The sequence below is a fragment of the Sebastes umbrosus genome, chromosome 13 (genome assembly GCF_015220745.1).
Source record: "Sebastes umbrosus isolate fSebUmb1 chromosome 13, fSebUmb1.pri, whole genome shotgun sequence".
Taxonomy (NCBI): Eukaryota; Metazoa; Chordata; class Actinopteri; order Perciformes; family Sebastidae; genus Sebastes; species Sebastes umbrosus.
Window position 1 is genome coordinate 19936163 of NC_051281.1, and position 18106 is coordinate 19954268.

General features: G+C 37.9%; 2 protein-coding genes across 19 annotated transcripts in view; one reads left to right on the top strand and one right to left on the bottom strand.

The window, feature by feature from the left end:
* The window catches only part of pou2f1b (POU class 2 homeobox 1b), a 27316-nt gene extending 15796 nt beyond the window's left edge, over positions 1-11520 (top strand). For all 17 annotated transcript variants that reach the window (XM_037790703.1, XM_037790708.1, XM_037790709.1 and 14 more), the window contains 2 exons: positions 1386-2886; positions 11509-11520. In XM_037790703.1, coding sequence (XP_037646631.1) covers positions 1386-1657 — 272 coding nt within the window. In that variant the 3' untranslated portion in view covers positions 1658-2886; positions 11509-11520. The remainder of the gene's footprint in view (positions 1-1385; positions 2887-11508) is intronic.
* LOC119500787 (T-cell surface glycoprotein CD3 zeta chain-like) lies at positions 8021-17880 on the bottom strand. 2 transcript variants are annotated; one of them, XM_037790714.1, is made up of 7 exons: positions 17653-17880; positions 11496-11590; positions 10857-10892; positions 10724-10744; positions 10577-10636; positions 10455-10484; positions 8021-8323 (listed from the first exon to the last, which is right to left on the bottom strand). In XM_037790714.1, the coding sequence occupies exons 1-7, from the start codon at positions 17714-17716 to the stop codon at positions 8234-8236; spliced, it is 396 nt and encodes a 131-aa protein (XP_037646642.1). In that variant the 5' UTR covers positions 17717-17880; the 3' UTR covers positions 8021-8233. The 2 variants fall into 2 exon arrangements, with proteins under 2 accessions (XP_037646642.1, XP_037646644.1); XM_037790716.1 differs by lacking the exon at positions 17653-17880 and adding an exon at positions 11733-11882.
* Between the last annotated feature and the right edge of the window lie 226 nt (positions 17881-18106).

An 18106-nucleotide genomic window follows, 5' to 3' on the forward strand; every position in this document is an offset into this window, starting at 1 on the left:
AGAGCGGGCAAGCATAAAAAACAAACTAGAAGCCCAAACTAACATTGTTTGCACTGCAGATTATGGCTTTATGGTTACTTACTGAGATTAAAGAATGCAGATAGTCCTCTCAGCAACACCCAGGTAGCGTCCTCAATCAGCTGGTATGTACCGCTGAATTCTGAAAGGTGGCTACATGATGTACTGATGACCTACTTTAATTGAAAACCAGTATAATTGTTGGAAGCGCGACAGCCAGTGATGAGGAAAAATGCAGTACAAACTGTAACAAGTTCAAGGGTATTTTAATTTAAACATTAAAAACCTTTTTTTTTTACCACTTTACCACAAAAATAGCCAATAATAACACTAAATACATATGTAATTATTTTGCTCTTTTTGAAAAATCATATAATTTCCTACTGGTCTGCGGCCAGGTTTGGAAACCTTTGGTATGGAGGAACAAACCTGACTCATTAGGAAACAAATGAATTAATAAACCAATAAATAAAAGGTCCAAAGAAATTGAGTTTATGAATGAATATGTATAAGATGTAAAAAAGAAAATTCGTTAAGGGTTTATGAAGATAACACATTGTTCGTATAATTTGTATAATTAAAGCATAAAATGTAATGAGGCAACAATGCATTTGCATATTCAGAGCAAAGTAATTCAGGCCACGCCCACGAGGTTAATCGTGCTGAGAGAAAATTACTTCAGTGAAAAGAAATGGCTTCCTGCTGAGAGATAATACAGTTTGATGATGAAAAACGAATCCTGCAGTGACAGTAAAAAGTCTATTAGATTATTTTTAACTCTGCAATAGAAATGGTCCGTCAGTGCCCACATCGGTGTTTTTGCTTATTGTGATGTCATTTCTTGGAGTATCTTAAAAGGCTTCATATCCCTAAAATCTATACAACCTAAGCTAAAAGGTTATGTAAATCAATAAACCATAGTAATTGATAAAAGTATTGACACTGTCATAAATTAAAAAAGAAAAATAATCTGACATTTTTTCATAAAATGAACATAAATAAACACGCAAAACATATGGATCCAAAAGATTTCTAAATGTAGAAATTTGAACAAAATATTTCGTAACACTCCATAAGTTAATTGAACCATGCACATTTTTTTAATTTATTTTTGAGATTATTTATTTTTTTGATATTTTTATTTTAGATGGATTTAAACAGGATCATGCAAACAACGATTTCCCACGGCCGCCCGCGGGACGTCCGTTTTTAAAGGGTTAAACCAATTTAAATCTTTTCATTATTCTCCTTTCTTACTCAAGGCAGGTTTGGTCCTCCACACATTAAAAACTGATCCTCACATTAAACCATCTCGTCCCCTCGCCGTCTGTCTAAACACACCAACCTTTTTTCCATCTCCTCCACAGCTCTGGCATCAAGCGGCGCCATCCCCATCACTTCTCTGGACGGCAGCAACCTGCTGTTCGCCAACACTTCTGCTGGCAACGGGCACAACCTGGTCACCACGCCGCTCTTCCTGAACCCCCAGAACCTGTCGCTGCTCACCAGCAACCCCGTCAGCCTGGTGTCGGCCGGGGCGGGGGGGCTGCAGGTCACTGCCGATGCTCATCATCAAGCCACCACGGCTGCCGTGCCTGTGCAAGCCTCGACCATTACCACTGCCTCCAAGGCTCAGTGAAGCCAGTCAGGCTGCATCCTGAATTAACGCCCTATTTCTTATGTCGTGCACTACTCCTTTCACACCATGTAGGGAATAGGGAGGTCGTTTGATATAGGCTCTGCGCTTCACTAACCACCCCACATTCTTTCCACTGTATCTATCATTATTTAATCCTTTTGCTGCCACCAAAAAGAAAACAACCTCAAATGAGGTTGAGGTTGACTTTTTATTTTATTTTGAGTTTGTTTCCTGTTTTTTCCTTTATGTGATTCTTGGATGTTTATTTTCTCACAAACAGTAGCCAGACGGACACTGTTGTTGGCCTGCCGCTCCTCATGAACCTTGAAAAGTGTCCAAGATGAAAAATATCCTCGGCACCATCAAGCTGTTCACATTTTGTATATATATATATATATATATATACAGTATATATCCTCCTATTTCCAGGTCAGAATTTTCTCTGAAACACTTCTAACCAAAAACTTTAGGATTTTTCTCTTTTAACATTCAAACTAAACTGATTTACTACTAATTTCACAATATTCATCTTCACTAATGGGGATTTGTGTGTCACCCCATCTTTAATTATCTCTTTTGGGTTTTTTGGACAGGCCTTGACGTAAATCATATCAAAGTTATATTGTAGAGATTTGCTTTTTCTTTATCTTTGCGGCCTATTTTATTTTATTTTTTTTAATATTTTCAGAACTTTTTAAGTCTAATATTAAGTTAAGAATTAACTATCAATTTTTAATCGTGGTTATAAGGCTTTAAAAACAAGTAATAAGTGGCCGATATAAAGGTTATCATTGCTTTAAGGGTCAGAGGGACAAGGTGTGTCTCTCTGAGTCTCTCTTTCTGGAAACACTGAGTTTTACATTTTGCCGCGGTGGCGAAGTAGCCTCCGAGCTTTTTGTAAAATGACGGTCTCGGTGCGGATTATAGACACTGATAGAAAATGACTGACGTTGCGTTGAGAGCTTTATAAAGAGCTGCAGACATGCAGTCCCATGTCTGATTAAGGGTGATTTGTTTTGGATGGTGGTCCATTGGAAATCTGTACATTGTGTTTGGATTCAGAGGTAGAAAATAGAAGTCTGCATGTGTTGTCTACAGCTCAGGCAGATGCTGAGAGTTCAGTGACTGCATGATCCACAAGGCTCTGCGGCTGACTGGTCTGTTTTGGGGGGGACTAGTCAGGTGGCATGGTCGTCATACCAAATGTATGGGGGCGTCGGCTAGATGGGGTTATTGTATTGTGTTTTTTGTTTTATTTTTTTAATGGTAGTACCGTCGTATCTACTTGTGCACAGTATCTGTACCAAAAAACTGGATTGATGAGCTGCAGTCTGCCTGTTTTGGGAGGAATGAAATTCTGTCTTTCTTTTTTTTTGTCTGCAGTCATTCGACTGGCTTACGTACTTTAAGATATACCAAAAATATTTGTTAAAATAATTGCTGTGTGTAGTCGGTGTAGCTTAGTCTAGTCAATATATTTATGAGTACAGAATCTCTCTTCATTGTCAACAGATTATAGAAATGCAATATTTTGATGATCATTTTCCAAAGATGACTTTTTTTTTTTTGATTTGATAAAGTGTCTCATCGCTCAATTTTTTAATTGGCAGCACAACTGACCAAAAAGAGAGGGATTGGCGGGTTGGGGCACGAGAAAGTAGTTTCCTTTTACTCTTTTAAATTTTTTTTTTTTTTTTTATCAGCGGGGCCTCGCCCCTAACGCCTGATCCTGGTTATCTCTCAGCCATTTGATGGCTTTGTTTTCCTTTTCATCTGTTTTGGCCATTTTGGTAGCAGTTTTGGACTTTTCTGAAGCATAATGGAAAGGTTCTGTTTTTTGGTTTTGTACTAATATTCAGCCATAAAACAACAGCTTGAACCAAAGTGGTTTTCCTCAGTAGTTGCCGTGCCTGTCCGAGCACGCAAGTTGCCGTTCACGCCGATCGCTACTCTCCACACTGCTGACAAATTATTTCCCTCTTCTCCCACCTCGGCAGATACCGTATATATATTCCTGACTTGGTGCTGCTGATAAAGATCACAGAAACCTAGCTTTAACAACTTGCTGCTGAACCTCCCGGTGGAGTCGAGCTGTTGAGAGGCCTGCATGCTTTCCTATAGCTTTATGACTACAACCTGTGAAAATCAGGTTTTGTGGTTCAGTCCCTCCCGTCTGGAGGGCTCACTTATGTAAATGCATAGATCGGATCATCAGATAACATACCGCTCCTCCTCTCAGCACCGCCATTTTTGAACCAGCATGCTACGAAACAACATGCTGCTCCCTAAATCTGTCTGTGGACTAGTTTTAAAAAGCTGCCAAATGATCTTAGCCAACACAGTGTTGGTCTAAGTACTGTTATGTGCTACACATTCAACTAAACCCCACGTTAAACAGTAGCGTTGTTCTGCTGCTTCCAAATAGCAAAATCACTGAGACTGAAAGCAGTGAAGTCTGTCCACGTTATCCTCTTGTGTACTTCTTTTCTGTTGTTGAATAATTTTGACTGAATATACCTCAGCAGCACTTAAACATAAGGTTCACCTTTAGGCATTTCTGTGCATAGAACAGTGTAGAATGTATAAGTACTGTCTGGCTCGCCATTCAAAGTTTATACTGATGAACCATACATAAAAGGACAACCTACTACTGCTATTTTCTAGTACTACTATTTATGGGGTATTTCCAGGTTTAAATATTATTTTGAGATCCTTCTTGCCAAAGTAAAAGCCTTTCTCTTTGCAGCTAGGCGGGTGTCTGGCTGCTCACGTCGCTGGTTCTCCCGTCTTTTAAGGCCTCAGCGGGCCTAAAGGACTCAGTCCTGCTCCCGTGCTGTTTGTAGTTACTAAAGAGTTGAACATGTGCTAGCAAGATGAACCCGTTGGCATCGGCACCATAGGATGTTACTGAAATATTTATCTGAGGAAAGACTTAAGAATTAGAGAAACGATCTCTTCTTAATTCTATACATATAAATATATATATAAACACGTGTAAGATATTCATATTTTATATTTGAACCAGTATGTTATCAAGACTGAATGTAGTGTTCATCATGCTTACTCGAAAAAAAAAAACTCCCCTAAAATCTTCCTTTTTTTATTATTGCAAAATAGCAATTTTTTTTTTTTTTGAAAACTGACAAGACCAAAAAATAAGAGAAGAAATGTGAGACCACGCCTCGTTGGTGCGTGAGTCGCTGACACCTGCGTCTGTCGTGCATCTGCGAGGTCTTTTCAACAGGAAGTGTTTGTTCAGGCGCTCCTGACTCTGAAGCATCTGATCTTAATCTTTTAATATTTTTGTTTTTGTTTTGGTTGAGTCGTTGTGGACTTGATTTGTTGTGCTGTCTTTAACAATCATTTGATTTTTTTCTTTTTCTTTTTTGAAATATTACTTTATGCCTTTAATTGTTTTGTATAGTGTGAGAGGGCAAGATCACTGGCTTTCTTAGTTTGACAAAGATTAACATTATCATTTATGCCTTATTGTTACGTAGAAGACATGAGCATTGTAGCATTGTGTGTGTGTGAGTGTGTGTGAGAGAGAGCTTGAGCGTGGAGCTCACCTGGTGCATTGTTTTTCACTGAAACAAAACGGTGTACTTTGGGCATTTTGGAGCGTGGGATGATTATGTTGCTACCTATGTTTTTTAGGTGCGACTCCGACAGGTTGAGGATACCTGTGAGAAAAGCTTTACTAATAATTCCAGCAGGTGGATGTGTGTGTGCGTGTGTGTGTGTGTGAACGTCTTACAAAGAGAGAATAGGGAGGGCAGTCTGCAAACCATTATGGTGCATTTTTTCCATCTTCCACCAGGTGTTTGAGAGTGATTTTTAAAAAAACGGTGAGACATGAGAGTACTTATTTTAGTTTTTGTCCAGAGGAGGGTCTCTACTGATTAACTGAAGCCTTAAAGCAAAGCCAGGTTATGGTTTAAACCACAGTTTGTGGTCATAGTTTGACTGTTTAATCTCTACTAATGATCTTATTAGTCTTTTTGCCACTGGCATTGCTTTAATGCTTTAGTTTCATTACGTGATCCTGAGATTTCAAGATGCTCTTGTGGATCAGCCGTGCATCGAGTTGTAGTTTGTCGACCCACCTACACTGGTTTGCTGGTTTTGAACATTGACAAAAGGAAGTGTGGAGCACCAGTTAAGGCAAAAGGAGCTGTTGTATACCTCATTTCTAACTCAAGACTGAGTGAAACCTGCTTTAATCTACTTAAGAAATAAAAAAATATAAAAAAAATCACACAAAAAAAGATGAAAAATACACAAACTTGTGTCGTTGGAGAAGCCCGTTCAGACCTGTACTTAGTGAAGGGTTGTGGAAAACGCCACCACATGGGGGAGACAGAGTACATACCAGTGCTTATGAATGTCTGCTGTTTTTCTTTCACAATTTGGTGTATTTATGCTGCACACTGATGTATTTTTCAGCATTGGATGGAAATGATTTTGTTGTAACTTGAGATTTATTTTAGTGTATTTTATTCCTTTACTGTTAAAAGTTACTCTTTGTTAAATGAATAGACGACCCCTCCATGTTTGAACACTTTAAGTTTGACAATCCTGTTTTGTTTTTTATTTTCACTCTATAACAAAGTTCAGGTATGTACATGTCTTCCCCACATGACGGTGCGCAAACACACAGCCCGCTCTCGCTTTCCCGCGGTACCAACGTTAACCAAAGACTTCTAACTTGATTGTATACGAACGACACCCGTCTCGGCCCGTCCCCGCCTCACTGCTCAGCATCAAATCCCCGCTGCACGCTCTCATCCGAGTTCCCCTAGATTCATCTGTAGTTTTGCTTTTTATTGCATGCGAATGTGTATCCGCCCCGGAGACACTCCGGCGTCCTGTCGGCGCGGCGGTTTCAGTGCCTGTGGGCGGGGATCAAAGGGGAGGGGGGGGTTTGAACAGGGGCTGAGCGGGCTTCTCCGACCGACACGAACCAATCTGGTGGTAGCTGGGTGATGTTTGTTAATACACACTGAGGGTTAATCCTGTGCACACTGTACATGCTCAGGACTCTGTATGTTTTGTCTGTCTTGAGCGCTGTTGCTAGGATGTTTCCACCACCCCCCCCTCCACTCTTTCTCTCTCTCAAGGACTGTGGTGAAAATGCTGTTCCTGCCTCTCACAGTGCGTCTGTCTCTTCCTCATCATCTGTACACTGTATAGTCCCAGGACATTTTACCCTGTTGTCTCCAGGAATACACATCCTGCGGTCGCTAAAACTCACTGCTGTGTCCCTCCTCTTCCTCCTCCCTCTTCCCTTTCCTCTTCTGCTCTCTCCTTTGACATCGTCTCTTCACTACAGACTCTGATCAGCTGTGACACTATGCATCATGGTCCTTCACTCTGCATGGACTGTGTCCCTCCGGCTCAGACCTCTGGGCTTCGACGGGCTTCAGTGACACTTTGTTTAAATGCTTTACTCCAAGTGAGGTTGTAGGACCTCACAAGCGCTATCCCAAAGCAAAAATCCAAATATTTAACTTTTGACAAATGCAGATACCAAAGATATCTCTCTGTCCTGTGTCTCTCTCTCTGTTTTTTCTCTCCCTTCCACCCTGCAGCATGTGTATTAAGAGACAAACCCAGCACTGGCTTTAGTCCTAGCCTCAGTAATTCCAAAGCTTAGATGTATATTTTGGTATATTTCTGAGAAAAACTTGCGTGAAAAGCGTCTGTTTCTCGTTTGTTTGTTGTAGTCTCTTTTTTCTGTCACAGCATGGAACTAATTGCAGAACTGTCTTACTCTTGGTAGGTTAAAGATATAGTATTTTTGTATGTTTTTGGGTGTGTCATGTGTGTGATTATCAGTTCACAGCCCAAGTGACCATGGCTTTCAACAAGAGAGGAAAAATGAGAAAAACAAAACCAAAAAAAAGAAAGAAAACGCCAACCGTGTACATATTATGTCTGTGTATCTCAAGAACTGCATTCTGTAAAACATTTACTAATCGCGTGGAAAGCTTGGGCTCATCTAAAGGAAGGTGTCCCCGATTTATTTCCCTTTTTCTTATTCTGCAGTCTGATAATAATAATAATAGTCTTTCCGGGACTCTTAACGTCAAGAGTCCTGGTTTCTGTCACGGACAACAACACTGAGGGACACTGCTCCGATTTGACTATGAGAAAAAAAGACAACTAAAAAACTGCCTCCAGTCATGGCGGCGTAGAACTGAAAGGTTGTGTAGGAGTTTTAAGTATGTGAATCAGGATTCATAGTAGATTTTGATGCATTTGTCTGCTGTATTTTTGTTTTGTTTTGTTTTTATACACATATAAAGATAATCTTTTACTGTAAATGTACAGTTCTCTTTTGTTGTAAACATCATTAAACCATTTTCCAAGTGTTTTGACATGTGCTTTGTCTTTTATTGGCATTCAGTTACACGATAAAGCATAACGGCGTGATAATATACAGCAGCCAGAGGCCACAATTGCTAGCTGTGCTAGAAGCTTTTCTTAAAGTGCCACTATAAAGCCTAAGTTTTTTTTATTTATAACTAAAAACAAATGGCAATCAGCAATACTGTGTCTTGACCATGCAGGACTTCAACGGGGAGCCGGAGGAGTAGGATCGGAGCCGTTGAGGATCAAAGACTCACTGGGTTCTTTATTTCCCTCCTCAGCTTCACGGGTCGACTGTAGAGGAGAGAGAACAAATTAAACATCTGTGTGGATTAGATCAACAGTTCTCTATCTGGTGACGTCAGGGGGAAAAGAGAGCGTGTTTTCTATCCCGCTGACTACTGATCAGTTTCACAGAGGAAACTTTAAAGCAGAGGTGATAAACCACCCAGATCCTGTTTATAAAACGTGCCAAAAGACATATCTCATTATCACTTTAATTTAGGTTCATTAGACCATTGTGGATCACAAAGTGGGAACACTTTATCAAGCGTTTTAAAGAGTGTTTTCAGTTTAAAAGCACAATGATACCAATGTTGTTTTTACAGGGATTTGTAAAGATGATCATATTATCCCACTTCAAAAAAATGTTTTAAAGGTCCCATATCATGCTCATTTTCAGGTTCATACTTGTATTTTGTGTTTCTATTAGAATATGTTTACATGCTGTAATGTTAAAAAAAACCTTTATTTTCCTCATACTGTCAGCATGAATATACCTGTATTTACCTTCTGAATGAAACGCTCCGTTTTGGTGCATTTCAACGGAATTGCAATGGAATTGCGTTGCTATGTTTGGGTCCATGTTTACTTCCTGTCAGCTGATGTTATTCACATCCACTGCAACAGGAAATAAACTGGGACACATTTAGAATGTTTATGTTTAAAACCGTGTAATGATCTAAATATTGTATATTTGTGACATCACAGATGGACAGAAATCCAAACGGCTTGTTTCAAACGCACAATTTCTGAATACGTGCTGTGTGTATTTCTCCGTATATTGAGCTTTTTGACAGTTTAACAGTATTTATATATCACTTAACCCTGCTTTATAATATAATGACAAGAAAATCTCACTTATTACAATATGGGACCTTTAAAAAATATTTAAACTTTTGGAGTTATTCCTTTGTGACTGAATTAGTGGATATTTTGATTTTTGGAATATTACATCTAAATACCTCTCCATATCCCTGTAAATTCATCATTGGTGCAGTCATAGCATACTACCGGTTGGTCTGTTATTCCCTCTCTGTGCAGCAGCTTCAGGATTTGTCTCTAAATAACATCATTACAGTCTGTGTTTCTGCTGATCAGCTTCAGGAGAATCTCAAAAAAATCGAGCCATAACATCTTCTGGAAATTGATATACTGTAACTACAGGCCAATGAACTGTAGTGTTTCCCTTTAATAGGCCCGCTGCACCTCTTTTCACCGAAGACATTTTGACATGTTACAGTAGGAAAAGCACAGGTGTAAAAAAAAAAAATGGTGCCTTCAAATGGGGTCATGTTTACCGTGTTCATGAGAAGAGTATGAACGCCCCCCTCTTGTGGTATTCACGACCTCGTAAGTGGAAACTTTCTGAAAGCTCAGAGTTCACGAGTTGTGACGTGTTTGTTGACATTGTGAGAAATGGAGGAGGCCTTGGAAGTTAATTTTTCGGTGCATAATAAGTGAATATATTGTAATTTTATATTGTTTTCTTGGTCATTTCATAATAGGTAAATTGTTAGTCTCTGTGGCTTCTATACGCTGACAGTAACTTTAATATTGCCGTTGCTTAGCAGCAGTGTTCTCACGATTTAACCACTTGAAAGGCAATCATATTGTGTACACGACTTCCCATGTTGTAAACACGAGCTCACGAGTTTCATTTGAAGGCACCAAGTTTCATTTAGCTGCTTCAGTTTCCGGGTCCTTGAATAGGCCATTTTCACTGCAGCCTATTGTCTGCCTACTGTCACGACTTACTGGGACACGTGATCACAACAGAGCCATCCTCAATGTTACTAGTGACACCTGTGATTTTATGACAAAACGTCTGCTATGAAAACGGCCTGTAGGGGGTTTTATAATGAGTTCCAATTTAAATTGTTTGACATTATTATAATTTTTCTATGCCTGTATTTGGAGAGGCATTAGGGAGCTCTTGCTTAAAATAAACGGGTCGTGCCACCAGGAGTAGAGCTATAACCACATTTTTATAAAATACTGAGTGGAACAAAGCCTTGTATCTAAAAAGAGTCCGTTTCACTCACATGTTTCCTTTTATTTTGACCATATCCCACAATTGTAGGAAGTTGATTTTGTTTAAAATGTATGATTGTAAGAGACTGTGTGAGTGAGTAAATAACTTTACCTCAGATTTCTTTTTCCTGCCAGGCTTCTTCTAGAAGAGATGAAAATACAACATAATGATTGACAGCTTAGGCGCCAGAACAGGCGAGAATGTGACCTTTAAAAAAATCTTCAGTTACTTACTTTTGCTTTTGATGGTTCAAGCACCTCGTAAGGATCAGCATCCTTTGGTCTCTCAAGCTCCTGGAGAGGAAATATGAAATTATAAACAAACCCTTTACAGCGGAGCAGCAGTTAAACATCATCAAGTGGTGTGAGAGTCCTTCTTACCTGGTAAATGCCTCCATCTCCCTGTTTAGTCAATGAGAAATAAATGAAATGCACATATTCAAGCTCACTCACATAAATACACAGTTTATATCAATCAATAAATAGTGGAGAAATGGAAAACATGGAGACTTACAGACGCTCCATCAACCGCTTTCGGCATGTTGACAAACTACACAGAGAGGAAGAAAAAATATAATAAACATTTTATAAATTAATACATCGAAAAACGGATCTGTTACTTACTGAATCTTTCTGTTCTTCAAATCATTTAATCATGATTAATTAGCATCACAAGTTCCAAGAGCCCAAAGTTATGTTTTCAAATTATTATTTATCATTTAAATCATTTTCATTGATTAAAAAAGTAAAATAGTCTCAGGGTTTAGCTTCGTTAATGTGAGGATTTGCTGATTCTCTCTGTTTTATATCATTCTAAATTGAATAAATTGGGGTTTTGGACTCTTGGTCAGACAAAGCAGGCATTTGAAGATGTCCTCTGGTGCTCTGAGAAATTGTAATGGGTAATCCTTTTTTTACTATTTTATGACATTTTATAGACAATTAATCAAACAATCCAAAAAATAATTGTCAGATTAATTGATAAAGAAAATAATTGTGAGCACATCTGAGAGGCCTGAAGTTTTCAGGTATTTTTTAACTCACATCATGTAGCTTTCTGTCAGTCAACTAAACAATTAATGAACTAATTATTATTTTGACCTCGGCCCAGTCTGGTGACCCTGAGGCCGGTACTTCCTGTGCTATAACTCACCTTCTCTCTGAAGAAGAGCATCGTGGCAATGAGGCAGTAAACAATCAGGAACGCGTCCAGGAAGTAGCAGACGACTGGATCAGTGAAGAAAATCTCTACAGGACAAACAAATATTATAAATATTATTATTCTGAGGGGTTTCAATATTTCTATTTTGTGCGATTTTTTCCCCCTCCACTAAATACATTTCAACATCTTCTTTTTACTCCACCACTTTTATCCGATGGATGTAGATACCTGCAGTTACTTTAGTTTGCAGATCCATATTTTAAAAGATAATATAAGATATATTTTTTCCTCAGCAGGGAAATTCACATTAATTACTGCAGCACAAAAGTGGTAAACAGAAAAAGCAAAAATAAATAAATAAATAAATAAATAAATGTCATTGTAACAAAAGCTTCAAACATTATATACATGATAATACATTGGTCTATATGTATCAACACATTGTGTGTGTGAATAGCCTACATACAGTATGTACACTTGCAGGGCTTTTTCACAGCTGACAGCATTTTGATTGGTCATGAGAGAACAGGTGTCACTAATAATGTTAACGATGGCTTCGTTGTATTCAGGTGTTCCAATAAGTCATGACAGTATTTCCACCTCTGTAGGTATAAGCAGTGGTGAAGAGTAGGTAAGTACATTCGCTAAAGTACTGCACAACATTAAGCTTTACTTGTGTACATTTTATGCTACTTTATACTTTGTACTACCCCACTACATTTCAGAGGGAAGTATTACAGTAACACATTTATTTGACACCTAAAGTTATCATATTGCAGATTAAGATTTTACTTTCAAAACATATTTTTGGAAAATAATGCATTGTTCACGGCATACAATCTGAATTATGAGTAATTTTAATTCATAATTGACTTTAAGCCTTATTGTCCTACAAAAAGTGACATTCTGGGAGCTGTAAGTATTTTCGATAATGTTGTTTTTTTATAATCGTACTGCAGTACCTGCCTTATTATGCTTTTCTTTTTATTGTTCCTTTCTTGTTTCAAGCTACTGACACTCACTTTCAAATAATATAATATAATATGATATAATATAATATAATATAATATAATATAATATAATATAATATAATGTAATGTAATGTAATATAATATAAATACAGTATATAATAATAAATAACTCATATTTATATTGTATACATAATACAACAGCATCCTAGCTAGTAAGAAGTTTTACGTTTGATACTTTGAGTACATTTTGCTGATATTACTTCTCTTTTGTTCAAGATTTTGAATGCAGAACTTTTACTTTTGGAATTATGGTATTAATACTTTTACTTGAGAAAAGCGTGCATGAATAAAAAAGGACTATGAATAAAAAAAAAAATAGAAAGTATGAATAATAATAATACAACTGTATGATAATAGAAATATTTAACAAAAGAGAAATATCACTGATGTCGGGTAAAGAGCACGTATCTTCACTGATCTCAATGAGTGAAAATGAAAAACCTTGTATCTCCAGTTTTGGGGGATTTCATTATTAATGCTTTAACTTGTTTCTTTACAAATACTAACTTTTAGATCAACCTTCCTGCTCATAGTTGTTTCCTTTTGATTAAGTAAAAGTTTGAGTGCAGAAGACAAGTGACAAGACAAAACGCATTGACTTATATAAATACAATACAACAAAAAGAAATAAACAATATATTTAAACGTAAGATATATACATTATATACATCACATTTGACTATATCAATATACTGTGCCAATATTTACGCATATATATATATGTATATATATATATATACCTGCAAAAATAAAGTGTACAATGATGCAACTGATATAGAAACAAATAGCTGCTACACATATATGTATGTCTAATGAATACAATGCAAATCTATGAAAATATATACAACAGTGTTATACAGTAAATATATAATCAATACAACATGTTATGCTTATGTAAAATAGTATTGTAATACACTGTATTATAGGCCTTTATTCTAAAATGCAATACACAAATAATAATAATGTAATATAGTATAATTTAATGTAACGTCTTCCAATGGAATATTTCTTATTTGTTATGATATTATTACTTTAAATTGCTGTGTGTAAAAGGCTTCTCTGAATAGTTCTTCCACCACGGGGTGTAAGTAGAATAATAATTTATTAATACAATAATATTAATATTTAACATCAGACAGTATCACTGCTGTTGGGTGTAAATCATGTATCTTGAAGGATCTCAATGAACAAAAATTAAAAACCTTCCAATGGAGAATTTAATATTTGTTATGGTATTATTACTTTAACTTACTGTATGTAAAATGTTTTTACATATAGTAAGTTTTAATAATAATATTAATGTGAGTATTTCCTATTTGTATGTAAAGGGATTTTACACACAGGTATTTTAATTGAGTATTTCTTATTTGTTATGATATTATTACTTTAAATTACTATAAGTAAAGGGATTTGAGTGCTTCTCATCTGACTTGAGGAAAAAAGTATAAATATATGACATATGGCCTCAGTGTGTGTGTGTGTGTGTGTGCACGTGTGTGTGCGTGTGTGTGCGTGTGTGTGTTTGTGACATACAGGATATCCATTGAGCAACATGGGATGGAAAATAGCAACATAGTGAGGCACATGAGAGAACTGAGCAAGACCCCCCCCGAAACAGGAAATAAGCCACTACATATCTGCAGTTCAGTAGATTAAATGTCTTCCTGTCAGTTCGATGGGCTGCTCTGAGGTTTTGGTGAATCTCGTTTATCTCGCCGTGCGGTTGGAACAGAAGTCATGTTATGAGAATGTCGCCATTGGTGGTGATTCATTGAAGCTATAACTTCCTCATCAAATCTTGATCGTCTAAAATTGCTTCAGGATGTAACATCTCTTCTAGTCTTAGATTATTTCCATCCTTCAAAAAGGCAAATTGTGTAATTACTGTTGCTGAGTGGGTTAAGACGAGCAATCCGACTGGTCAAAGACTCGCTGTTGTTAAAGTTCTCATAATGTCACCTCTTCGGCTCACCTTTCAGTTGGTTGTTTTTTTTCCATTCATATGTAGGCCTATGGAAATTGTTAATTTCTAAAAATAAAAAAACAAAACCAAGAAAAACATTGACACTTAAATTGATAATATCTTTAAGGGAATAGTTCAACATGTTGTGAAATACGCTTATACTAATTCTCTCGTGTCTATACGCTAAATATGGAGCTACTGCCAGGAACTGGTTGGCTTAGCTCAGCATAAAGACTGGAGATAGGGGCAAACAGCAAGCATGGCTCCGTCCAAAAGCATTTCATCAAATCTAAATATTCTAGATTTCCTGTGCTTAATATTTTACATATTTTTTTTCATCCAATACACATGTAGAGAGGAAATACAACAATGTACACATTTCCCCTAAAGTTTAGCCTGACATATATTTTAATAAACTTTATCTCCTGTTGAATTTAGATGTGCTAAATACAGGATTGGGAGCGTTTCTGTTGCCTCTGCACGGCTCTCAACATGGTGACGGCTGAGCCGGCCGCTCGCAGCTAACAGTGGAAACAAAGGCAAGGGAGTACGAAGTGTTTTTTACTCTACAGATACGCTCTCATTTGAATCTGTGCAGCAGCAGTCTCAACCGCAACCTGAACTGAAGCGTTTATTTATGCTTCAAGTGTATTTTTTTTGACTATACGTGTGTAAACGCGAGGTTGATGCCCAATAAGAAAGCACTGAATAATATATTTATCCACATTTTGCAATCGGCGGAGAGTGTGCGATCATTATCCAATCATTCTCAACCATTGTGTAGCCTAATTCAAATGACATCAAAGCGATCTGTGATCAGTGCGCTACGCACAGCTCTGGTCTGCTTAGAAAGGCCGCATCGTGAGTTTTACAGCACCACTTGCCTGGACCTCGGCGTGGCCGTTCAGTTCTTGCTGCGCAGTGCCAGGGCGACTGTCAACCGGGGTGGACTGTCCTCAGTGCAAGGGATCTGCGGCGATGTCAGCATCCCGTCTCGTTTACCATGCTTATGCTGTGTGACTTTTTGCGATCAGTATTCATAACCATACAACCTTTATGATTCATTGTTTACTAGAGCACCAAGTTCTTCATTGATTTAGCCTCGTAATTTTGCTCTCAAAGTGCTCCAGATTGATGCATTTAACTTTAAAATGTTCCAAACTTCCCCCCTAGCCCCTGGAGGGTCTCTCAAAATCCGGTGGGAAACACTGTATTACGTCTTCCAAAACTGCCCCGCCACTTCAAAACTCATTCTGGCGCTGCTGCCTGAGGGGGAACTGGAGGGTGCGACGCCGCCACTGGTTGGCACATCGTTATCAGATGGAACCACCATATGAGAACAGTGCAGAGTGAGAGAGAGTGGTGGCTATGAGCGAGCCAGTGGGGCATGCTCACATGCCATGCATGCACTAAGGCATGCACGGCCGGCCAAGGCCTATGGAAAGGAGGCTGGGTCACGTGTCATAAACGCGTCATATCTTTGGGGGTATAACACATGCGCAGTAAAATCTGGCCTGCACTCGCCGAAATTGAGCCAATCACAATGCACGACCGCAGCTTCAGTTACACTGCGCATGTGTTATACCCCATACCCCAAGACCCATGTTCGCCTGTGACCCAGCCTCCTTTCCATAGGCCTTGCGGCCGGCCCGGATATGTCAACAAAGCATGGAGAAGCTCTGATCACAACACACACAGAGGGAGAGTGACTTCATTCTCTGCTCTGTAGATAACAAATAGATGTTTGCTGCTATATTAATGCTCTGAATATTGTATAGAGCTATGCTAAGCTAAGCAAACCAGCTCCTGGCAACACCGAATATTTCATGGACAGATATGAGAGTGGTATCAATGTTCTCATTTAACTTATATCAAGAAAGCAAAATGTCAAACTATTCCTTTAACTTCTAAACTCATGATGCAGCCAAACATTGTTCAAACCCACCAAATGTATTATAAATTCTACTGGAGATCCTAAAGTTTAAAAAAAACATCAAAGTCTCAGGCTGAGTTTTGGGGAAATGTGTATAAAATGATGCACAACACATCTAAAGTACTTCCACTCCGTGTAAAACATCATATTGCTTTAATGAAGAGCTGAACCAAGCTGATACACAATATTATACAGTCAGACTGTGTGGAATAAGATGATTTTTCCACCCTAAAGGTGAAACAAAAGGAGGGAATTGTGTGTTGATGGGTTGAGGATGTTATTTCCCATATTTATGTGTATTATTAAATATTCTGCACGCTTTCTTATAATCCTGTCATCACGATGAATCTGACTGAAATACACGACAGGATTTAAAAGTGTTTTTGATCATTTTTGAAAATATTTTTACAGCATAAAATGGAAAGTATGGGAAACATCAAATGCACACAAACTTTTGCTCATGAAACCTTCACAAGTTAAACCCAAAGGAAAGAACGGCAGTACGTTATTGTGTACTTTATGTTGACACTGCTGAATTACAGTCAGACACATAGAGATATATTGATGCCAACATGTGAATGTAAAACACTGTTTTTGAAAGGCTGAATAAAATAAAATAAAATAATATAATTTAAAAAAAGTCCCTCTGCAGTATGTACAATTTAAGAGCAATAAACACAATGTTTATTTTCTATATCAGATTTTAATGTTTCATCAGTGGAAAACAAGATTGTGAATCATTTAATTTTAGTTTCCTATGTTCCAAATATAGACATTATTCTCACGTCTTAATTTCCTTACCTTGTATAAAAAAACCTCAAGCTGCTCTACTTTTTCCACAAGATAATGATGATGTGTGGAGAAAAGATCTATTCTAATCTTGATTCTCTGCAATACAGACATCAGATATTTACTGCTCTCTATAGATATTATTTGTCAAGAAAGTGAGGGATCAAGTGATTTAAAGTAATTTACAGGGTTGAGTGCAGCCTGTTCTCTAGACATTTATCCGAGCAGAGAAGGCCCGTGTTACGGAAGATAAAGATTTCCACAGCAGAGCGTAAAAACAAAATGCATTAGAGTTTTAAATTATTTCAGCTTTAGTCTCTTATCACCTACCGACTCTTTTCCAATGCCAACCAGGTGATATGGGTGTCCTTCGCATATACAAACATTTCAGCCCAAACTATAAAATAGCTGTTTTGTATTTGTGTCACTTACCTTGAGAGGAAACAGGCACCAGGAGCACAAACAGCACAAACACACCTGTCCTCAGTGCACCCATGATTCTCCCCTCTCGTCTCTCTGTCGGTCTGTTCTGCAGAAACAAGCTTTTCTTTCTTTCTCTCTTGGTTGTTTCTCGTTGCCTCACTCTTGTTTTTCCGTGATCAGAGGAAGTGGCTGAACTGACTACCTGCCAATGGACTGAGACGCGTGAGCTTCAAAGCATCGTACAAATCTTCAACCTCCACATTAAGGCTCACTGACTGTGTCACGTTTAACTGTTTCACCCAAAAAACTAACAAAATCTGAACATCACTGATGAGATCCTTTGCTTCTGATATTCCTCTACATCAGTTATTCTCAGCCTTGTCCTTAAGGGACCCCTTTTTCTATCATTGAGTAAACTGACGACCCCTGGCTAAGTGACACATTTTATGGATATTTCATATTA